The sequence below is a fragment of the Chelonia mydas genome, chromosome 2 (genome assembly GCF_015237465.2).
Source record: "Chelonia mydas isolate rCheMyd1 chromosome 2, rCheMyd1.pri.v2, whole genome shotgun sequence".
Taxonomy (NCBI): domain Eukaryota; kingdom Metazoa; phylum Chordata; order Testudines; family Cheloniidae; genus Chelonia; species Chelonia mydas.
Genome location: NC_057850.1, coordinates 98,176,227 through 98,196,639, shown reverse-complemented (window position 1 = coordinate 98,196,639; position 20,413 = coordinate 98,176,227). Strand labels below are relative to the sequence as shown.

At 41.2% G+C, this 20,413-nt stretch overlaps 1 protein-coding gene across 4 annotated transcripts in view; it reads right to left on the bottom strand.

Annotated features, from left to right (window-relative positions):
• Positions 1-20,413, bottom strand: part of ZNF407 (zinc finger protein 407) — a 456,036-nt gene that overhangs the window by 56,474 nt on the left and 379,149 nt on the right. Inside the window, exon 9 of one of the 4 annotated variants that reach the window (XM_037892933.2) lies at positions 1,059-1,222. The exons of 2 other annotated variants lie outside the window; for them this stretch is intronic. In XM_037892933.2, coding sequence (XP_037748861.1) covers positions 1,101-1,222 — 122 coding nt within the window. In that variant the 3' untranslated portion in view covers positions 1,059-1,100. Of the gene's footprint in view, positions 1-1,058; positions 1,223-8,291; positions 14,242-20,413 lie in introns of those variants that run through there. One more of the 4 variants, XM_037892940.2, reaches the window with a different exon arrangement.

Genomic DNA, 20,413 nt, shown 5'->3' with positions numbered 1-20,413 from the left:
AGAGCAAAAAGCCTGGTATGATAAACATGCCAGAGAGCGTTCCTTCAAAGTAGGGGACCAGGTCATGGTCTTAAAGGTGCTCCAGGCCCATAAAATGGAAGCGTCATGGGAAGGGCCATTCACGGTCCAGGAGCACCTGGGAGCTGTTAATTATCTCATAGCATTCCCCACCTCCAACCGAAAGCCTAAGGTGTACCATATTAATTCTCTAAAGCCCTTTTATTCCAGAGAATTAAAGGTTTGTCAGTTTACAGCCCAGGGAGGAGATGACACTGAGCGGCCTGAAGGTGTCTACTAAGAAGGGAAAAGTGCTGGTGGCGTGGAAGAGATGAACCTCTCCCTGACCCTTGGGCATATGCAGCGTCAGCAGATCAAGGAGCTATGCACTATCTACGCGCCAACGTTCTCAGCCACCCCAGGACTGACTGAACGGGCATACCACTCCATTGACACAGGTAATAATCACCCAATTAAAGTCCAACCTTACCGGATGTCTCCTCAAGCTAAAACTACTATACAACGGGAGATCCATGATATACTACAGATGGGTGTAATCCACCCCTCTGGCAGTGCATAGGCATCTCCAGTGGTTCTAGTTCCCAAACCAGATGGGGAGATACGTTTTTGCGTGGACTACCATAAGCTAAATGCTGTAACTCGCCCAGACAACTATCCAATGCCACGCACAGATGAACTATTAGAGAAACTGGGACAGGCCCAATTCATCTCTACCTTGGACTTAACCAAGAGGTACTGGCAGGTACTGCTAGATGAATCCGCCAAGGAAAGGTCAGCCTTCACCACACGTCAGGCTGTATGAATTTAATGTACTCCCTTTCGGGCTGTGGAATGCACCCGCCACCTTCCAAAGACTTGTAGATGGTCTCCTAGCAGGATTGGGAGAATACACAGTCACCTACCTTGACGATGTGGCCATATTTTCAGATTCCTGGGCAGAACACCTGGAACATCTACAAAAAGTCTTCGAGCGCATAAGGGAGGCAGGACTAACTGTTAAGGCTAAGAAGTGTCAAATAGGCCTAAACAGAGTGACTTACCTTGACAACACCTTGACAACAGCAGCTGCCATACAACTGTCTCTAAGCTGTGTAGCACCCCCATGACCATAGTATTCTGCAGTGGCCATGTATGCCTCTTTTATGCTGTCGATGTGCACAGCAGAATGTGAAATGGTTTGTTTCATGTGGTGAAATCCGGCAATCTACCGTGGAGTGTTGATCAAAAGATATAACATTTTAGTTTACATACATATTCCATATACATGCTAGGGCATCCTCTTCCCAAATATGACTTTATTCCCCACAATTTTAATGAGGATTTTTTACATAGAGAAGGAAATGATATCTTACGTGCATATTAATAAATGACATTCCATTTCCTTTCTTATATGATTTTATTTTGAACGAAATAGTTAATGTTGACATTTAAATTATAATCATTGGGTGTCAACATTTTGTTGTGGTGAACAGGGGCAGTTCGTACGTCTTTGTTTCAAGATCTCTGAAATCTGAGTGAAACATCACTGTATCAGCTACACTTGGTTCACATATTGAAGTGAAGGGTTTCCTCTCCAACATATAATATAGAGAGTTACTCTGAAGCACAATATGGCAGTTTGGGGTAGTGGAGATACAACATACCCCTGAAGACCCTTCCTCAATTTGAGCTCTGATGATGGACAAGATGGAAAGAGGATGAATGGACTCCGCATCTGTTGGCACCCATCTTAGCAGTACTGCATCCTTGCATAGAATCTCTGCCATACCGTGTACATACAATTTTCAAAATCTTTTCATTATCTGTGACTTCTACCACAGAGACATCTAAGTTTGTGTAGTCACACTCACCTTATTTTTGCCAAAAGTACAACAATCCATATTCCCTTATTGAGCAGTATGCCAAATTACTCATTCTCTAAAGAGTCATCATAATTGCTACGCATGTTATTTTGTAGGAGACTACACCATAGCAGCAGCAGCATTTCACTTTTTGTCCTTTTTATTTTGTAGCAGGATAGTGATCGAAAATATCCTACTATATTAATCAATTTTTTTGGACACCTACAATCATCCATTACTAAAAATGCGTTCACATAATACGTATGTTCCCAGAATTGGTGACTGAATAATTAGAGTTTGGTACAGCCTCCTTATTAAATATTCCTTTCACACAGAAATCACAGGTCACAAGTACACTGTGAGGTAACCTTGATTTGGTCCCATCTACTTAAGAGCCAGGGCTTGTCCACACTTAAAAGCTGTGCCACTGTAGTGCTTCAGGGTAGACACCACCTATGCCAATGGGAGGGATTCTCCCGTCGGTGCAGGTAATCCACCTCCCTGAGAGGCGGTAGCTAGGTGGACAGAAGAATTCTTGACCTGCAGACCTGTGTACAGGGGAACTTAGATCAGCTTAACTATGCCACTCAGGTGAAAAATTCACACCCTCCGAGAGATGCAGTTATGCCAACCTAATTTTCTAGTGTAGACCAGGCTACAGTCTCTCACCCTGTGTGATACTGGGGCAGTTGTGATCATCTGATGTGCTCAGTCTCACAGTTCTCTGGCTTACTAGGGAGGTGAACTGTAGTAGCGTGTTCATGGTGAGGTGCTCTTGGTTCTGTAACTTCCTTCCTACCTTTGTTCTCCACAGTTCAGATTTAGCGATGTTCAGAAGATACCCCAGGCTCACTTGTTCAAAAATCTGTACAAACATGAATTAATCCTCCTAATACTCTCCTGGGGGAATGAGGAAGGGCAGTAAGTATTATCCCTATTTTACAAATTGGAAAACAAACACATAGATCAAGTGATTAGCCCAAGGTCATCCAATAAGTCAATGAAAGAGCCAGGGTTATCACTCCGGAATTTCTAGATCCCAGCCCTGTGCTCAGTCCACTAAATCATGCTGTCTCTGCTGCACACAAATGACATTTGTGCATGCAAGAATGCAAACAGGTATGCTTGCAAATTTTGCAAGAGGATTTATGAAATTTTGGGCCCAGATATGCACAGAACTGAGGAACAAACTTAGCTCTTGGATTCCTTAATGTTATTAGTTTCAGTCAGACTATCATATTGTTTTAGCGGATAGATTTCTGTATTTAATTGTTTATATTGGTTGTTATTTTTAATGGTGGTATAAAAAAGAAAGCAAGACTGGAGGAAAAGACCATATGTGTTATTATTGTCCCCTCTAACCTGCTTCTAGGCCCCTCAATTTCAATTCATGCTGTTGTGCTTTGATGCTTTGTGCTACACTGAAATACACCTTGGCAGATCCCACAAGAACCATGGCATGGATTGAAATGAGGGTGCCCAGAGATATTAGTTACAGAAAGTTTTGACATAATACTATACATCGTCTAATGGCTTGGAATATCTATTAGAAAAAAGCATAGCAAGCTATTGTATGCGGAGTATACTGTTACTAGAGACTTAAGCTAGAATGCACGTTAAAAATGTTGCTCAAGCAATTCTGCATGTGAAATAGCAAGCTTCGCACAGTTAAAAAATTACACTGCATTTTAATGCCAATATATATTTTTACACATACATACCCTATCAGACACCAGTCCAAAAAAAGTACTAAGTGCATGTTAATTTCATTTTGTAAAAGTTACACTTTTTTTTTTTTGGCAAAGCAGGTAAAGAAAAAAAAGCAGCAGAAACTATAGATTGTTATTTTTCATGTTTCAGTATCAAAATTCCAAATGGATTGTTAGCAAATTGTTATAAAAATGCATTTACCGCTAGGATGAGAATTTGTAACCAGGTTTAGTCCAAAAATGTTTTTAATGGCTAAGTTATAAATTCCCTCCTATAAATGAGATTTTTAATGGAAGCACTGACAGACCTTCAACTGCAGCAGAGCAAATGGTAGTACTGCAATAAACGTAGTACTTATTTAAAACAACACATGCATTGGGATTTCATTTTAAAGGAGAAAGAGATTTAACAAATTATGGGACAAATCTTGCAGGCCTAACTCATTTCAAATTCCTATTGCCTTCAATAGGCGTTTCGCCTGAGTGGAGACTATAGACCGCAGACCTATAGGGAGCACTTACCAAGTTCTCTCCCAAATCCCACTGATAGAAGAAGTCTACAACTTGGATGTCCTGACATGCCAGACAACTGTGCAGAAGCACAGCTAGTCTTGTATTGTTCTGAGTCTTAGGTCTCTAATTTCTACCTGTTTGATTTTAGCACTAGCAAGAATTATGTACAATGAGCAAATCCTGGCTTTTCCATGAATTCTACAGGCAGATGTGGACAAACATCTAATATGGACTACTTTATGACAAACTTAAGTCATGATCAGTATTTGAACTCGGGTCTCCAGCTGTAAAGGCAAATGTAGTACCCTATTGTTTTAAATTGTGTTTGAACAGTCACGGCTTTTACATTCACACCTAACACACATGGGATTCAGCAAGTTGTAATGAAATGTTAAAATAAACATCCTACCTTTTATTTTTAATTTCATGCTTTGTTTGCCTTTTTTTTGTTTTATATCCCTCTTAGATTTCCTGTGTCTAAAATAATCCCCACCAGTGATAAATGGGCTACTGAACATTACCCTGACTTTTTACAAACTGTGTCCAACATTTTGCTGTTTATTTTGGAAAGAAGCAGGGAAGCCCATCACGCACGACTCCTGGCCACAGCTCTGAGAGCTATTTGCACTTTGCTCTCATGTGATCTGTCAGTTGCTATAATACTTAGGAATGGTGCTTTGCTCACAGCTTTGCCAAGCCTCATGGACAGGAGAGAGATGAGTGTATCACTGGTTAGAGGCATTGAACAACTGATCCTGATGGTGTAATTCAGAGATACCACATCATGAGATGCGATGTCCTGAGGTTGGGGGTCCCACGACCACCACTCCCAAGAGAAGGAGGCGGGTGGTGGTGGTCGGGGACTCTCTCCTCAGGGGGACTGAGTCATCTATCTGCCGCCCTTACCGGGAAAACAGAGAAGTCTGCTGCTTGCCAGGGGCTAAGATTTGCGATGTGATGGAGAGACTGCCGAGACTCATCAAGCCCTCGGATCGCTACCCCTTCCTGCTTCTCCACGTGGGCACCAATGATACTGCCAAGAATGACCTTGAGCGGATCACTGCAGACTACGTGGCTCTGGGAAGAAGGATAAAGGAGTTTGAGGCGCAAGTGGTGTTCTCGTCCATCCTCCCCGTGGAAGGAAAAGGCTGGGGTAGGGACCGTCGAATCGTGGAAGTCAACGAATGGCTACGCAGGTGGTGTCGGAGAGAAGGCTTTGGATTCTTTGACCATGGGATGGTGTTCCATGAAGGAGGAGTGCTGGGCAGAGACAGGCTCCACCTAACCAAGAGAGGGAAGAGCATCTTTGCGAGCAGGCTGGCTAACCTAGTGAGGAGGGCTTTAAACTAGGTTCACCGGGGGAAGGAGACCAAAGCCCTGAGGTAAGTGGGCAAGCAGGATACCAGGAGGAAGCACAGGCAGGAACGTCTCTGAGGGGAGGGCTCCTACCTCATACTGAGAATGAGGGGCGATCAGCAGGTTATCTCAAGTGCCTATATACAAATGCAAGAAGCCTTGCAAACAAGCAGAGAGAACTGGACGTCCTGGTGAAGGCAAGGAATTATGACGTGATTGGAATAACAGAGACTTGGTGGGATAACTCACATGACTGGAGTACTGTCATGGATGGTTATAAACTGTTCAGGAAGGACAGGCAGGGCAGAAAAGGTGGGGGAGTAGCACTGTATGTAAGGGAGCAGTATGACTGCTCAGAGCTCCGGTATGAAACTGCAGAAAAACCTGAGTGTCTCTGGATTAAGTTTAGAAGTGTGAGCAACAAGAGTGATGTAGTGGTGGGAGTCTGCTATAGACCACCAGACCAGGGGGATGAGGTGGATGAGGCTTTCTTCCGGGAACTCGCAGAAGCTACTAGATCGCACGCGCTGGTTCTCATGGGCGACTTTAATCATCCCGATATCTGCTGGGAGAGTACTACAGTGGTGCACAGACAATCCAGGAAGTTTTTGGAAAATGTAGGGGACAATTTCCTGGTGCAAGTGCTGGAGGAGCCAACTAGGGGGAGAGCTTTTCTTGACCTGCTGCTCACAAACCAGGAAGAATTAGTAGGGGAAGCAAAAGTGGATGGGAATCTGGGAGGCAGTGACCATGAGTTGGTCGAGTTCAGGATCCTGACACAGGGAAGAAAGGTAAGCAGCAGAATACGGACCCTGGACTTCAGGAAAGCAGACTTCGACTCCCTCAGGGAACTGATGGGTAGGATCCCCTGGGGGAATAACATGAGGGGGAAGGAGTCCAGGAGAGCTGGCTGTATTTCAAAGAATCCCTATTCAGGTTACTGGGACAAACCATCCCGATGTGTCGAAAGAATAATAAATATGGCAGGCGACCAGCTTGGCTTAACAGTGAAATCCTTGCGGATCTTAAACATAAAAAAGCTTACAAGAAGTAGAAGATTGGACAAATGACCAGGGAAGAGTATAAAAATGTTGCTCGGGCATGTAGGAATGAAATCAGGAGGGCCAAATCGCACCTGGAGCTGCAGCTAGCAAGAGATGTTAAGAGTAACAAGAAGGGTTTCTTCAGGTATGTTGGCAACAAGAAGAAAGCCAAGGAAAGTGTGGGCCCCTTACTGAATGAGGGAGGCAACCTAGTGTCAGAGGATGTGGAAAAAGCTAATGTACTCAATGCTTTTTTTGCCTCTGTCTTCACGAACAAGGTCAGCTCCCAGACTACTGCACTGAGCAGCACAGCATGGGGAGGAGGTGACCAGCCCTCTGTGGAGAAAGAAGTGGTTAGGGACTATTTAGAAAAGCTGGACGTGCACAAGTCCATGGGGCCGGATGCGTTGCATCCGAGAGTGCTAAAGGAGTTGGTGGCTGTGATTGCAGAGCCATTGGCCATTATCTTTGAAAACTCATGGCGATCGGGGGAAGTCCCGGATGACTGGAAAAAGGCTAATGTAGTGCCCATCTTTAAAAAAGGGAAGAAGGAGGATCCTGGGAACTACAGACCAGTCAGCCTCACCTCAGTCCCCGGAAAAATCATGGAGCATGTCCTCAAGGAATCAATTCTGAAGCACTTAGAGGAGAGGCAAGTGATCAGGAACAGTCAGCATGGATTCACCAAGGGAAGGTCATGCCTGACTAATCTAATCGCCTTCTATGATGAGATTACTGGTTCTGTGGATGAAGGGAAAGCAGTGGATGTATTGTTTCTTGACTTTAGCAAAGCTTTTGACATGGTCTCCCACAGTATTCTTGTCAGCAAGTTAAAGAAGTATGGGCTGGATGAATGGACTATAAGGTGGGTAGAAAGTTGGCTAGATTGTCGGGCTCAACGGGTAGTGATCAATGGCTCCATGTCTAGACGGCAGCCGGTATCAAGTGGAGTGCCCCAAGGGTCGGTCCTGGGGCTGGTTTTGTTCAATATCTTCATAAATGATCTGGAGGATGGTGTGGATTGCACTCTCAGCAAATTTGCGGATGATAGTAAACTAGGAGGAGTGGTAGATACAGTGGCAGGTAGGGATAGGATACAGAGGGACCTAGACAAATTGGAGGATTGGGCCAAAAGAAATCTGATGAGGTTCAACAAGGATAAGTGCAGAGTCCTGCACTTAGGACGGAAGAATCCAATGCACCGCTACAGACTAGGGACCGAATGGCTAGGCAGCAGTTCTGCGGAAAAGGACCTAAGGGTGACAGTGGACGAGAAGCTGGATATGAGTCAACAGTGTGCCCTTGTTGCCAAGAAGGCCAATGGCATTTTGGGATGTATAAGTAGGGGCATAGCCAGCAGATCGAGGGACGTGATCGTTCCCCTCTATTCGACATTGGTGAGGCCTCATCTGGAGTACTGTGTCCAGTTTTGGGCCCCACGCTACAAGAAGGATGTGGAAAAATTGGAGAGAGTCCAGCGAAGGGCAACAAAAATGATTAGGGGACTGGAACACATGACTTATGAGGAGAGGCTGAGGGAACTGGGATTGTTTAGTCTGCAGAAGAGAAGAATGAGGAGGGATTTGATAGCTGCTTTCAACTACCTGAGAGGTGGTTCCAAAGAGGATGGTTCTAGACTATTCTCAGTGGTAGAAGATGACAGGACAAGGAGTAATGGTCTCAAGTTGCAGTGGGGGAGGTTTAGGTTGGATATTAGGAAAAACTTTTTCACTAAGAGGGTGGTGAAACACTGGAATGCGTTACCTAGGGAGGTGGTAGAATCTCCTTCCTTAGAAGCTTTTAAGGTCAGGCTTGACAAAGCCCTGGCTGGGATGATTTAATTGGGGATTGGTCCTGCTTTGAGCAGGGGGTTGGACTAGATGACCTCCTGAGGTTCCTTCCAACCCTGATATTCTATGATTCTATGGCCATACACTGTGGTGACAGGCAGAAAATATGACTGGAATGGGAGGGCTGATATCTGAAGGGGGAGGAGGAGCCTAAGAGAGAGAGGATAGTAGGAAGAGTGACAAGGGAAAGAGAGGGAGATGCAAAGGAAGAGTTTAGGTTGGGGAGAACACAGCAGAGTGGGAGAAGATGCAGGGAATAAAGTTAGGTAGAGATGGGATCAGAGAGCAATTAAGAAGAGATCAGGAAGAGGTGGAGAAGGGAAAGAAATGTACAGGGAGAAAAAGAAGAAGGCCAAAAAAGCAGGAGTGAGAGGAAAGAAGATAAAGGAAGTAGGACATTAAAAAAGGAGGAAAGCAACAATGAGAGTAAGAGGGTGAGATGACAAGAGAGAGAAGGAGTAGGGAAGGAGCAGGTGAAAAGAAGGACAAGAGAATATGAAGACAATAGGAAAAAGAGAGAAATGAGGAGAGATGTGAGGACGGACATGGGAGAGCAGAGAAAGACAAAGGTAGAAGAAATGGTAAGGGGAAGAAGGTTAGTAAAGGGGCTAGTGAGGTAGGAGATGCTAAGAGCTGATGAAGAGGCTCAGTAACAGTTCCTGGTTCAATGTTGGAAGAATGTGACTTGTAAGGGAGACAAATACAGTGCCTGATTTGTTTTTTTCCACCATCACAAAGGTGGCAACACTAGTAATTAGAAAATTACTAAAGCACAGAGGTGAACTAATGTTTTGACTGATTATTCATTTTTGTCCCTCTTCCAGTCCTACAGAAGCTTTTACACAATTTTTTTTGTTTAAAAACGCCCAAGCCCATATATATTTTTAAGCATTAACTTTCTTACTTTTTGGCTAATTTATTAAAAGTCCATGTTCAATTAACAAAATACAAGCCAATTTCGGGAAAGGGTTTGGACTTGAATCACTTTTTTTGGGGGGGGTAACTGAAGAGCAAACTACATAGAGAGAACAGTAGTTCCAAGTAAAATGGCAAGGGCTTTTGTCTTAAAGAACAGAAATGCAACAGAAACAAAATATAATAAAAAATGAAAATTCAGGTACAGGAATTATGTTTTTCATACTGAATAATTATTTCTGTACTGCCCGTAAATCCTCTCTGGTAAGCTGTGCATCTAAAACTCATCGAACTGCCAAGGGGTAAACGCAGCTCCATCCATCACACAGCCACTTGACAAATACATTCCATAATAGAAGTTTATTTTTATGGGAGGCTGAATCAAGGACTTTCCCATGCATACAAAAACTTGTCAAAATTATTTATGAGTCTTGCTGAGACACACAATATGTCATATCAAACTCCTATTTTCCTTCCAAGCACAGACTGTCAATATCTCTGCTACTATCAATAATGTGGAACACTGCTGCTATAGGCCCTCAGGATTTTGAGGTCATTTGCCCATCCTAGCCTGCTGCCAGGAGCTGTCTCTAACTGCAATGCAGCTGAAGAGAGGTGTATTTACAACCTCTATGAGGTGTAGTTAAGGTAAGCACTTGGGACTGCATTCAAAGGCTTTGCCAACATAAAATAAAATGGAAACATATGCCTGAAAAATTACAGTTGATTATAGCTAGTGTTATGAAAATAATGGAGGAAAAACCTATTTGGCCTTTTCGTAAATTAGAAAATCCTAAAGCTTACCAGCATTCCCTGGGATGATTAAACAAATAATCACTTCTGATGAATATGTCTGCACCCTTATCCCACCTATGAAAAGGGCTCAAAAGTAGGCTACAATACAGAGGGCTCAGGGTTTTCTTTTTGTAAGTTAGAATGACCCTGTCTAGTTAATTCTGATACTTTCATCATGGTAATTCACATGGAAGCAATTGCCTATACAAAAAGTAAAGCTAAATACAAAGAGTGCTTTTTCCTTCCACCCCATGTGTTACATCTTTCATTACACTGACTTGCTGCTCTCCAAGAAACAATAGCCCTCCCCTAGAACAACAGCATATACCCTCTCTGATACTTCAGACCACTTAGAGAAGCAGAAAATGGGTAATTCTTCAGCAGTTGAATGGTTAGTGGGGGTCTGAAGTGATATTTTCTAAACAAACTCTTCCATGTTCAGGTTTTCACCAAAGAAAACCTCATGTTGCACTGATTTGATTTTGCTGTCAAGAAACCTCTGCTATTTGACTACAAGCAACAGAGCACAAAGAACCCACTTCTGGGTTTCACCACATGCACAGGTCAAAACCTGTGGCTGGCAGCTCTGCAGTTCTGCTGTGCATGATTTAAGGGTTCGCTGAAAGAAGGAGGGTTTATGTGGCTCCATAAGTTCTTTCCCTTCCTCTCCCAAGGGCAGAGTCACAGTTTTGCCTCAGCCTAACTGCCAAATGTGGCAGTTTGGTGCAGGTAAATGCCATACGGGGAGGCATTGGGCCTGTTTATTTCAGTAAAAAGCAAATTCCTCCTTGGCTGACGGAGTTAGCTAGGGAGAAATCGGGCACTGTGGCCTGAAGAGAGTTCCTCAGAGATGCCAGCCAGGGAGATGAGAACGTGTGACCTAGCTCATCATTTCCTCCTCAATCACAGGGGAGGAGATGGACTTAGTGTCCTTTAGCTCCTCCAGAGGGCAGCATTTCTGTTGTTGATACATCACTGCTGCAAACCTAGGTAGAGAAGGGGGTTGGATTATATATAGGAAAGTGTGGGGGGTGCAGATGGGAAAGAGTTACTTTACATGAGTCCCCAATGCCTTGAATACCTCCCATACCTACTTACCACCAAACTAGTGCTCCCAACTTTAACAACAACCAATGTATCCTCGGGGGACCTGTGCATCCTGTTTGGTCAGGTAATGTGGGGAGCTGCTCAAGGCACTGGGGACACACGTAAAGTGACTCCTCCAAACCCCCTCCCACCTTCAAGCCGTTCTACACATGTGCCTTCTTTCTCTTGCCAGAGTTGCAGGAACCCTTACAGTTATTACAGAGAAAGGTCCACAAGTAGGTTCCATAACTGTTCCACTGAGCTAACAACCCCCCTAATTGGCGGGCCCACCAATTTATACACCCATTCTCCATAATGTTGTACAAACTGGTATCTGGATTTGACCTTCAGAGAGTAACACAGGGAAATCTAAAAGGATTGCGAGGACTTTGGAGCAGGCACCCTCTTTATACTGTACATTTGTACAGGGCCTAGAATAATAGGTCTGAAGCTTCTAGACACTACCACAATACTACTAAGAATAAGAGGTAATTCATTTGTAATTACACACACACACACACACAAGATGAGATGCATAGCAACAATCTTGCTTTCAAATTACAGCTAACTTCTTAGATAAGATTAGAAAAATTATGGTTACACTTTTGGTTAATATAGACATTACTTTAAATATTGCATGCTACAATACACAATGTACACCTCTAATTTGCATTGCCAGCTTCAGCTGTGATCTGCCCACATCTGTCTTTTTCAGTGTGCCTTAAAGCCAAGCAGGAAATAGCAGTACTGGTAGGATGACCAGACGTCCTGATAAAATCAGGACTGTCCCGATTTTTAGGTCTTTGTCCCGCATCCCGACTGATGCACAGTCTGGACGCCATTTGTCCCAATACTGCGGCTTTGACCGCTCTGGCGTTTTTTTTTTTTTTTGCGCTTCGGCAACTCCAGTGGTTTTTTTCCCTTTTTTTGCTTCCCCCATGTGTCCTGATATTTTCTCCATTTCATCTGGTCACCCTACATACTGGTAACCAGTTCCAGCACTAGATCTAAGTTTATTCAAAGGATACAAAATAAACCCATCCATTTTCAATAATTTTAAAATATACCGTCTCAAGGCAAGTGGGCAACAGAGCTATTTAACCATTTCTGTTAGCAGTTCAAACCTGTCAAAAATCCAGAGTTTTTTTATTGATATATTTTCAGAATGATGTAGGCAAAACTTCAGTAACAGGCACCATTGTGCCCATTACTCCTTGAACACTGCACTGAAAATACACATTTTAGAAAGAGAAAATATAATCTTATTGATTTCTCTGGGCTTTAAAACGCAGTCATCTGAGATTATTTTGGGACAACAGTAAGACTCTCTGACCAGACAGCTGATCACTCTCTTCCTACGCTTCACTATTGATGCTGATTACAGAAACAAATTCTACCTTCTGTTAAAAAGATATTTATAAACAGAATTAGCCTTTTGAGATTAATTTTCCTGTGGGAAATCATATGCTGCTATTAAAGCACTGTGCTCATTGTATCACTCCTGACTACTGAGACAGTGAAGAGTGTGCCAAAAAAGTGGCTGAAAAAGGCAAGGGAGACTAACTGGTATATTTTAGAGTTAGGTAGACAGACATTACTGATGCAAAGCAAGTCCTTTTACCCATAGAACATAAGAACGGCCATTCTGGGTCAGACCAAAGGTCCATCTAGCCCAGAATACTGTCTTCTGACAGTGGCTAATGCCAGATGTTTCAGAGGGAATGAACAGAACAGTCAATGTTCAACTGATCCATTCCCTGTCACTCATTCCCAGTTTCTGCAAACAGAGGCTAAGGACACCAACCCTGCCCATCCTGGCTAATAGCCATTGATGGACCTATCCTCCATGAATTTATCTAGTTCTTTTTTGAACCCTGTTATAGTCTTGACCTTCACAACATCCTCTAGAAAAGAGTTCCCCAGGTTGACTGTGCATTGTGTGAAGAAATACTTCCTTTTGTTTGTTTTAAACCTGCTGCCTAGTTCTTGTGTTATAGCCATTCTGTAATATTAAAAGGAGACAAGTCAAAGATTAAAACATGTAGGGTCTGATCCTCTGCTGACTTGCATCTTGTGTTGTCATTTAACACCTTTGCAAAGTGAATGTAAAACATTAATATCTCACTTGGTAGCCTTTTACAATCTGTTTCTGCAGGTGTCAATGATGATGCAAGGTGTGGGGTGGTGGAGACTCAGTTCATCATGTTTGGTTCACCATCAAGCAAAGACATTTTTAAATGTATATTTGTTTTAGAGTAAGAAACATTAAAAAGTTCCTTCTTAGCACATAAATATATAATTATTTATTTAAGAAAAATTAAATTTAAATAGTGTGATCTTACTTATTGATTTAAGATGCCTTATCCTTGTACTTATAAAAGAGAATGACATTGCATTAAAGTTACCCTTTGGCAAGAGTATCAGAAAGTTAGACCCCACAAACCTGTAACTTGGTTACTTGAATTCTAGATGCTCCCCCCCCCCCGATGCTATATTTCATTTTTGCAAAGTCTTTAAGCAGACATTTCCCTTTTCCTCTTGTCAAGCCAACTAGTAACTTTGTTAGCAACCCTGCAGGACAGGAGATAACTATAGAGCTCTCTAATTGTTACGCTCTTGCAAGGGCTGAGACTGATCATTCACTGAACTGTTGAGTTGATGGGATTCGTGTAGCTGGTTATAAATTGATAATCTAAATTAATTCATTCAAGCAGAAATCGATTTTGTTACTCCTTGAGAGCTTGTAATAATGCTTACCTCCTACCGCTAGCTGCATTCTCCGTTTCATAAAGCTGGTCGGAAACAGCTGGATTCAGGTGACCTGCTAGCTCATTAAATCTGTTACATGTTCCTTCTGGTAAATGATATTAAGCTGAAATGTCCTTGCGTTGATTTTTTTCCCTTTAATTTTATGACAGAAATAACCTAATTTGTAACACAAAATAACAATCTCCTTGGATTACTTTGCCTTGTTAAAATATTTTATGCATTTTTCATTTACACGAAGGTAATGGAAAAACACTTAAACTATCTGTTATTTAAACCACAAGAGATATGTTACTGAAAGTCTGATAGCTGCAAAAATGATTGCCTCTTCATAGTCTTTGCTTTATATCTGTAATAAAAGGCGGACAATTCAATTCATCGGTTAGTAAATAAAGTACGATAGTTTTTATTTTATTTGCTCTGCGTTGCTAGAACTAAAATCAGATTGCTTTTCAAATTCATTTAGAAATGGGACTCATTATTCTCCTTTCCTACTTCTAATGCAAAATGTCTAATGTCCATTTTGACTCTTACATTTTCTTCATCTAAAGCAGATATATCCTAATTCTAAATCTCAGATTAAAAGAATATATTTCCTTCTCTGTTCTTCCTGTAAGTATTGAAAAAGCAGGGGATGGGGATGCAGGTGTGAAATGTTGCATAACTGAGTTAGAGCATTTGCTTCTGGATCTGAGACAATTATAAACATTTGTTTCTCAAAACTCTTTGACTTCATCTTCCTCTGCCTAAATACATTTTAGATAAACACAACTCAAATGCCATAATAACGTAGCTGAAATATATATCACATGGCAACAAGTGCTCATTCAGCATGTCTGTTGCTACGGCGAGAGCCAAAGTTCTACCAAATCCGGTGCAGTTGAGGACACATAGCTAACACAAGTCACTTTTTTCACTCAAAACGTTTATCATTTAAGGGAGAGGAAAACACAATATTGTCTTTTTATACAGTCCACACACCATTACGCTACAACCAGTAAGCAGTCTTAAACGCAAATGCTTAAAAATGCCTTTGACAGTTTTAGCCTACCTTACCCAGTACGTGTCACTATAGAGCAAAAATTCTCTCAGGCTGATAACATGGCAACACTAGCCAATGAAATTATTATAAAAAATGTTGGTAACAAGACCTAGCTATTAAGATATTAGTAGCTAAAAATCAGAATTATTAGCTTATTAAAATTAAAGATCCATATAAAGATAAACCATCCTTTTAATTATCAAAAAGAAAAAAACTATTGATTTTCAAGCTTCTGGCAATAACAAAGCACAGAAAAGCATAATACATACTAAATAGGCCTTTCCTCTGAGATATATGCGTGTCACAAATAAACCAATATATAACCCATATGTACAGGCACTTCACTAGAAGGTTTTTCAATATAACCATTTATAAAATAAAGATACTAAAATTATAATATAATTAAATATAATTAAAATTATAACTATATGCATGTGTATGTATAGAATACGACACACACAAAAGCAGGTATTACTTACTATCTTATTTTACAAGCCTTACTTACACTGAATAGCGTTTATTGACATGAGCTATCCTAACATCTCATAGTGTTTATAGGTGCACATAAGTAAAAGATGCAGAATCAGGGCCTCAGACAATAAAATTAGTATAACATAAAAACAACATATCATAAGATAGATACTGATGTTAGCCTCCCAGACCATGAATGTATTATGGTTAACAGGGTGATGAAAGATCCAGTCATTTTTTCTACTCACCAAATACAGGGAAAATAATCCTTCTGTGCTGTTTTGCTTTTAAAATTTAAAATTACAGTCGAAGTGTCACCTCACAGCCTATGATGCTGCTATCAACCCAGACGCACTGGATGACTTTGTCTGATAGACACTGCTCTATGTTGGGGGTGGTGAAAAGCCACACTACCCCACAAGGGATGGTGCCAATAGTAGGCACAAATTCACAGGAGCACTGGGAGAATGTGCCTGCTGCACCATCTTTGAGCATGGTGCAGAATGCTTTCTCTCCAGATCTAGACAACTCTGCTGACCAGTGACTCTGCTGACCAATGCAGAGGAGGGCAGGGCCAAGGCTCTGCCTATTCTGCTGCCCTCTTTGGGGTGGCTTCTGCTTCAGCCTGGGCTAGGAGGGAGCAATCCATGTGCTCTGGAAGCATAGGGATTACAACTGCTTGACTCCTGCCCAGGGCAAACAAAGAGAGAAATCTCTTTGCACTTTCCCACCTTGTTCACCCCCCCAGGGGCCACTAATAGTTTGGCCCTTGTTGTTTTGCGAAAGATGTTGCCATATAAGTGTTATCTATTCAGTAGCAGCTTTGAGATTCTTCCTCCTGCTGGCACCTATCATAGAAGAAATGCATAAAGTCCAAGAAAAAAAGGGGGCCAGATGCAGTGTTTCCATTGAGATTTCTACTGGCTAACTCAGGAATTGTTACTAAGGATTCTTTGAGCAGGCCAATGGTACCTTAAAGTTCCTCTGTGAATGACAAAGCTAGTTCAAGGCACCTTGTGTGCTGATAGTGATTACGAAATCTTGAACTCAGTCTTTCTTTAGTGAATTTTTAAGAATGGGTTTGCACCTGGGATTTCTTTAAAATTAGTGATTGCAAGCTATATACTGCCATTACATAGATTTGGATTAGTTCCTTTAGATTATCTCAAAATAATGATGTCTAACAGTTATGGTGGAGTTGGGTGAAGCTTAGTGGAAAGAAAAAAAACAAATGGCTGTTCTGAAAAGAAGAAAAACTCAACTAAGCTCTGGTTGGCCTTGAGGTAATATTAGGGCAGACTGCTTGCATTTGGGTTTATCTACCATATCTTAAGGAAGTGAGGTATAAAACACTAATAATTTGGGGGCATGAAAGACTATAGGACTAAAAAAACAAACCAAACCTATCCACCTTATTTTGGGCCTGCTCCACAGCCCATTGAAGTTAATGGAAAGACTCCAGCTGATTTCAATGGGCTCTGGATCAGATACTTTAACAGGAAGAGAAGAGTGCCTTGAATACTTTATCACTCTCACCACTGGCACAGTTCCACTGGTGGCAACAATATTACCAACAGTGGGATTTTTTGGGGGGAAAAAAACGAGTACAAACACAACCTATGTAAAAGGATGGCAATGTGGAGCCCCAGATTTTACCACAAAGAAAATATTCTTGGCAATTTTTCAAGCCCCCCAAATTGGTCAAAAGACCAGTGAATATTATAATTCCTCAGCGGTTTTCTAGTATCTCTGGTCTTAGTTGTATCGAAGCAAAACTGCCAGGTATTATCCAGCTAAAATAAATTTGTAATAACAGATGAGCTCTAGTGTCCACAAAGAAAGGAATTTTGAGTCCTTTCTACTTCCACTAGCCTGACTGATGGTTCATTTTTTTTTTTGGCAGCATTCAAATACTCAGAGAAACTGACCGCGAATTTTTAAATACAATTTCCCCTGTAAACACCCAGGAAACGTTAAGAAAAATTATAATGACCCCCTGATTATATTTTTATTTAAAAAAGAAGCCCAGGCATGTATGGGCATTCTTACAATTGAGATTATAAATTATTTAATTACTCACTTTTTGTTACTGGAAATATTTACAAGCAGAATAGCACATTCTGAGGTGTGTATCTTTTTTAGGCTGTAATAGGGTAGGTGGAAGATTGCAAAGGGGAGAGACTAGATAAGAAACTATTATGCTCCAAGAGACTTTTTTTGTTTTTTTTAAAGAACAAGAATAGGTATCTCTGCAGGTTTAATGTTCTCCCCTCTTTAACATCAACACTACCTTTATGTTACTTGCAAATGAAATACCACATATATATTGGCTGCTGCCACACCCTTGCTGTTGCTAATCTGGCTTCTTAAATTTAATTTCTTTTACGATGTCTTTTCCTTAGTTTAATTAGGCCACAGGGAGTCAAAGAGAGGTAGTCTCACTGTCCCTTCAGAATTTATTTCACAGACTGTCCCCTTCAAGGATTTTATTTCTGTCATGGAAAGCAGACAGACATTCTCGTATTGCTTAAAAAGAGAAAATGATTAATACAACGAGATTGCTATGCTTCTAGCTAAAATGGCTCTCTTTTCAATGTAAACTACAACAGCTTGAGAAGATGGGCACTGACACTGCACTACAGCTGACAGGTTTTTAAGGTGTACCACTACTGAGTTCTGTAACACAGTGTGACCCATAATAATAATAATAGCAGCAGCACTCTCTTCATATTAATATAATAAATTCTCTAGACATAGATGATACTATCATATTTCAAATATGACCACGAAAACAGTATGATCTTAACACCTTTGGATTTATCTGGAAAAGAAAAATACCTTCTAAATCACTTATGCTGATATCGCAAAGTCTTTACTGAACTGCATTAACGTACCAAGATTACAATATATTTTAATACAACAGATATTTTTGACAGATTTATTAGTCTCTCCCTTGTGTTTAACTTGTGGTTAGTAAAGCTGTATTTCCTTTACAATAAATGCTCTGTATTCTGGTTCCCTAGCCCACAGAGCCTGGAATTCCCGAAATGTAGAACACACTAATACTATGTGTATATGTTTAATACACTAGTTTGAAACAACAGGAGTAAGAGCATAATATTTTAAAATGTTAAAGCATCACCTGCTAGTGTTACAACAGTTAAAGATCTACCAGCCATACAAATGTGTTGTGGGTTAGAATGGCATACTCAGCTCTGCAGCAATTTAAAATAAAATATACTGTACACAAATACCAAATTGGGTTTGTGCTGGTTTGACATTATATATCTTTATAAGACCACCTATATTTTCCAGTAATGTGATCAGAGTGGAGGACTTTGGCGTATTTAGAAGACTGAAGCAAAGCTGAGTTTAAAATATTGAAACCCCTAATTTGCCTCCTCCTTCTTCCCACATCCACTCTCTTCAAAATTAGAATTTCCAGACAGATCATGCAATCTGATTGTATGTTTGGACAATTAAATAAAAAAAAAAAAAGCATAAAATGGCTGAGATGCCTAGGTTGCCAAAGCAACTACTTTGCATGCAAACGTGACTATTCTTTCTTCATATAATCATTTTGGGTAAAATTCACTCAAGTGCAAAAGGCTTACAAAAGGCCCTATGCAGGGGTAGTCAATAGGCAAACCACGGGCCAAATCCAGAGGATTCTGAACAGACTCCGAAATCTTTTTATTTACTTATTGTTATCATTGTTGTTATTTTTTAGTATTATTTTCTCTGGAGTCTGGACCTTGATCAAGAAATTTGGACCTTGGGAAAAAATAATTGACTACTCTTAAGCCCTTAGGGACTCCACCTCAGCAGAGAGTACCTTGACAGCAGAACTAATGTGGTTCTGCTGGTGGCGATGGGGCCAATATTTGGGGGAATTTTTCATGGGGGATGTAGAACCTGTTTGGTGTAAATCCCCTCTTGGAAGAGCACTTCACACAGCACCATATAGACAGATAAAAGAGACTGGACAGGGGGAGGGACAGGAGCAGGAACAGAGAATGCAGACAATGAGCTGATGTAGCCTCTGTGGAAAAGTTCTATAGCTGTTCTGTGACCTCTGGGGGGGGGGGTGGGGGGGGGCGGGGGACAATTCCTTCCCATTTATCCTCAGTGCATCTGTCCAGTCACTTGCACTGGGTGCCACTGACATGAGGATTTGGCCTTTAAAGTGTTGGTTCTCTCCATAGGGATAAATTTAATCTTTTTAGAACATTCATACCTACCATACAAGTGCAGAAGACAATGCAAATTATGTATCTTAATATCTTCTGAGAGCCAGACTATACCCCTATTCTTACGTGGCTACACAGTGGGGTTGGAAGAGTAAACAACCTTTATAAGAGATGGTCAAAACTGGAGCCAAGTTACTCCCACTCTGGATCACATTGCTAAAAAAACGGCAGAGAGTGGTGTGGAGTAAGCAAAGCCATGACTCCATCCCCCTCTGCACAGCCACATGTGCGGACTGTTCCTGAAATGGTGTTGATGATTACAGTGTTGCCAACTCACATGAATTTATTATGAGTTTTATAATAGTTGATGTTTTTTCTTAAAACCTCAGCTCCTCTAATGAAGTGACTGCACAAGAATTTCAGCTCTTTTTTTAAAGGAAGTTTTTTCTCTAAAAATTGAAGAGAAAATATGGAAAACCTGACCTGAATGCAGGCTAAAGGGCACAGAAACTAGGATACAAAGAAAAAAACCCACATGTTAAAAAAAATCTTATGATGTTTTGAGACCTGACTCGTGATTTTTAAACTCTTGGAATTTACAATGCTGAGACTGTGCTCTCTCCGTTACAAACAGTGGGTTCTGGGAGATATTCCTCCAGAGGCGGAACACCTCTCTATGCAACCACTGAGCTCCGCCCGTCTCAGACCCATAGCTGTGGCCAAATGCCACAATCTACTACAATATACACCAACTCCCTTTGACACGGACGACTTTAATGGCTTTTTTTGTAGCATTCTAGTGTATTGTATAATTAATT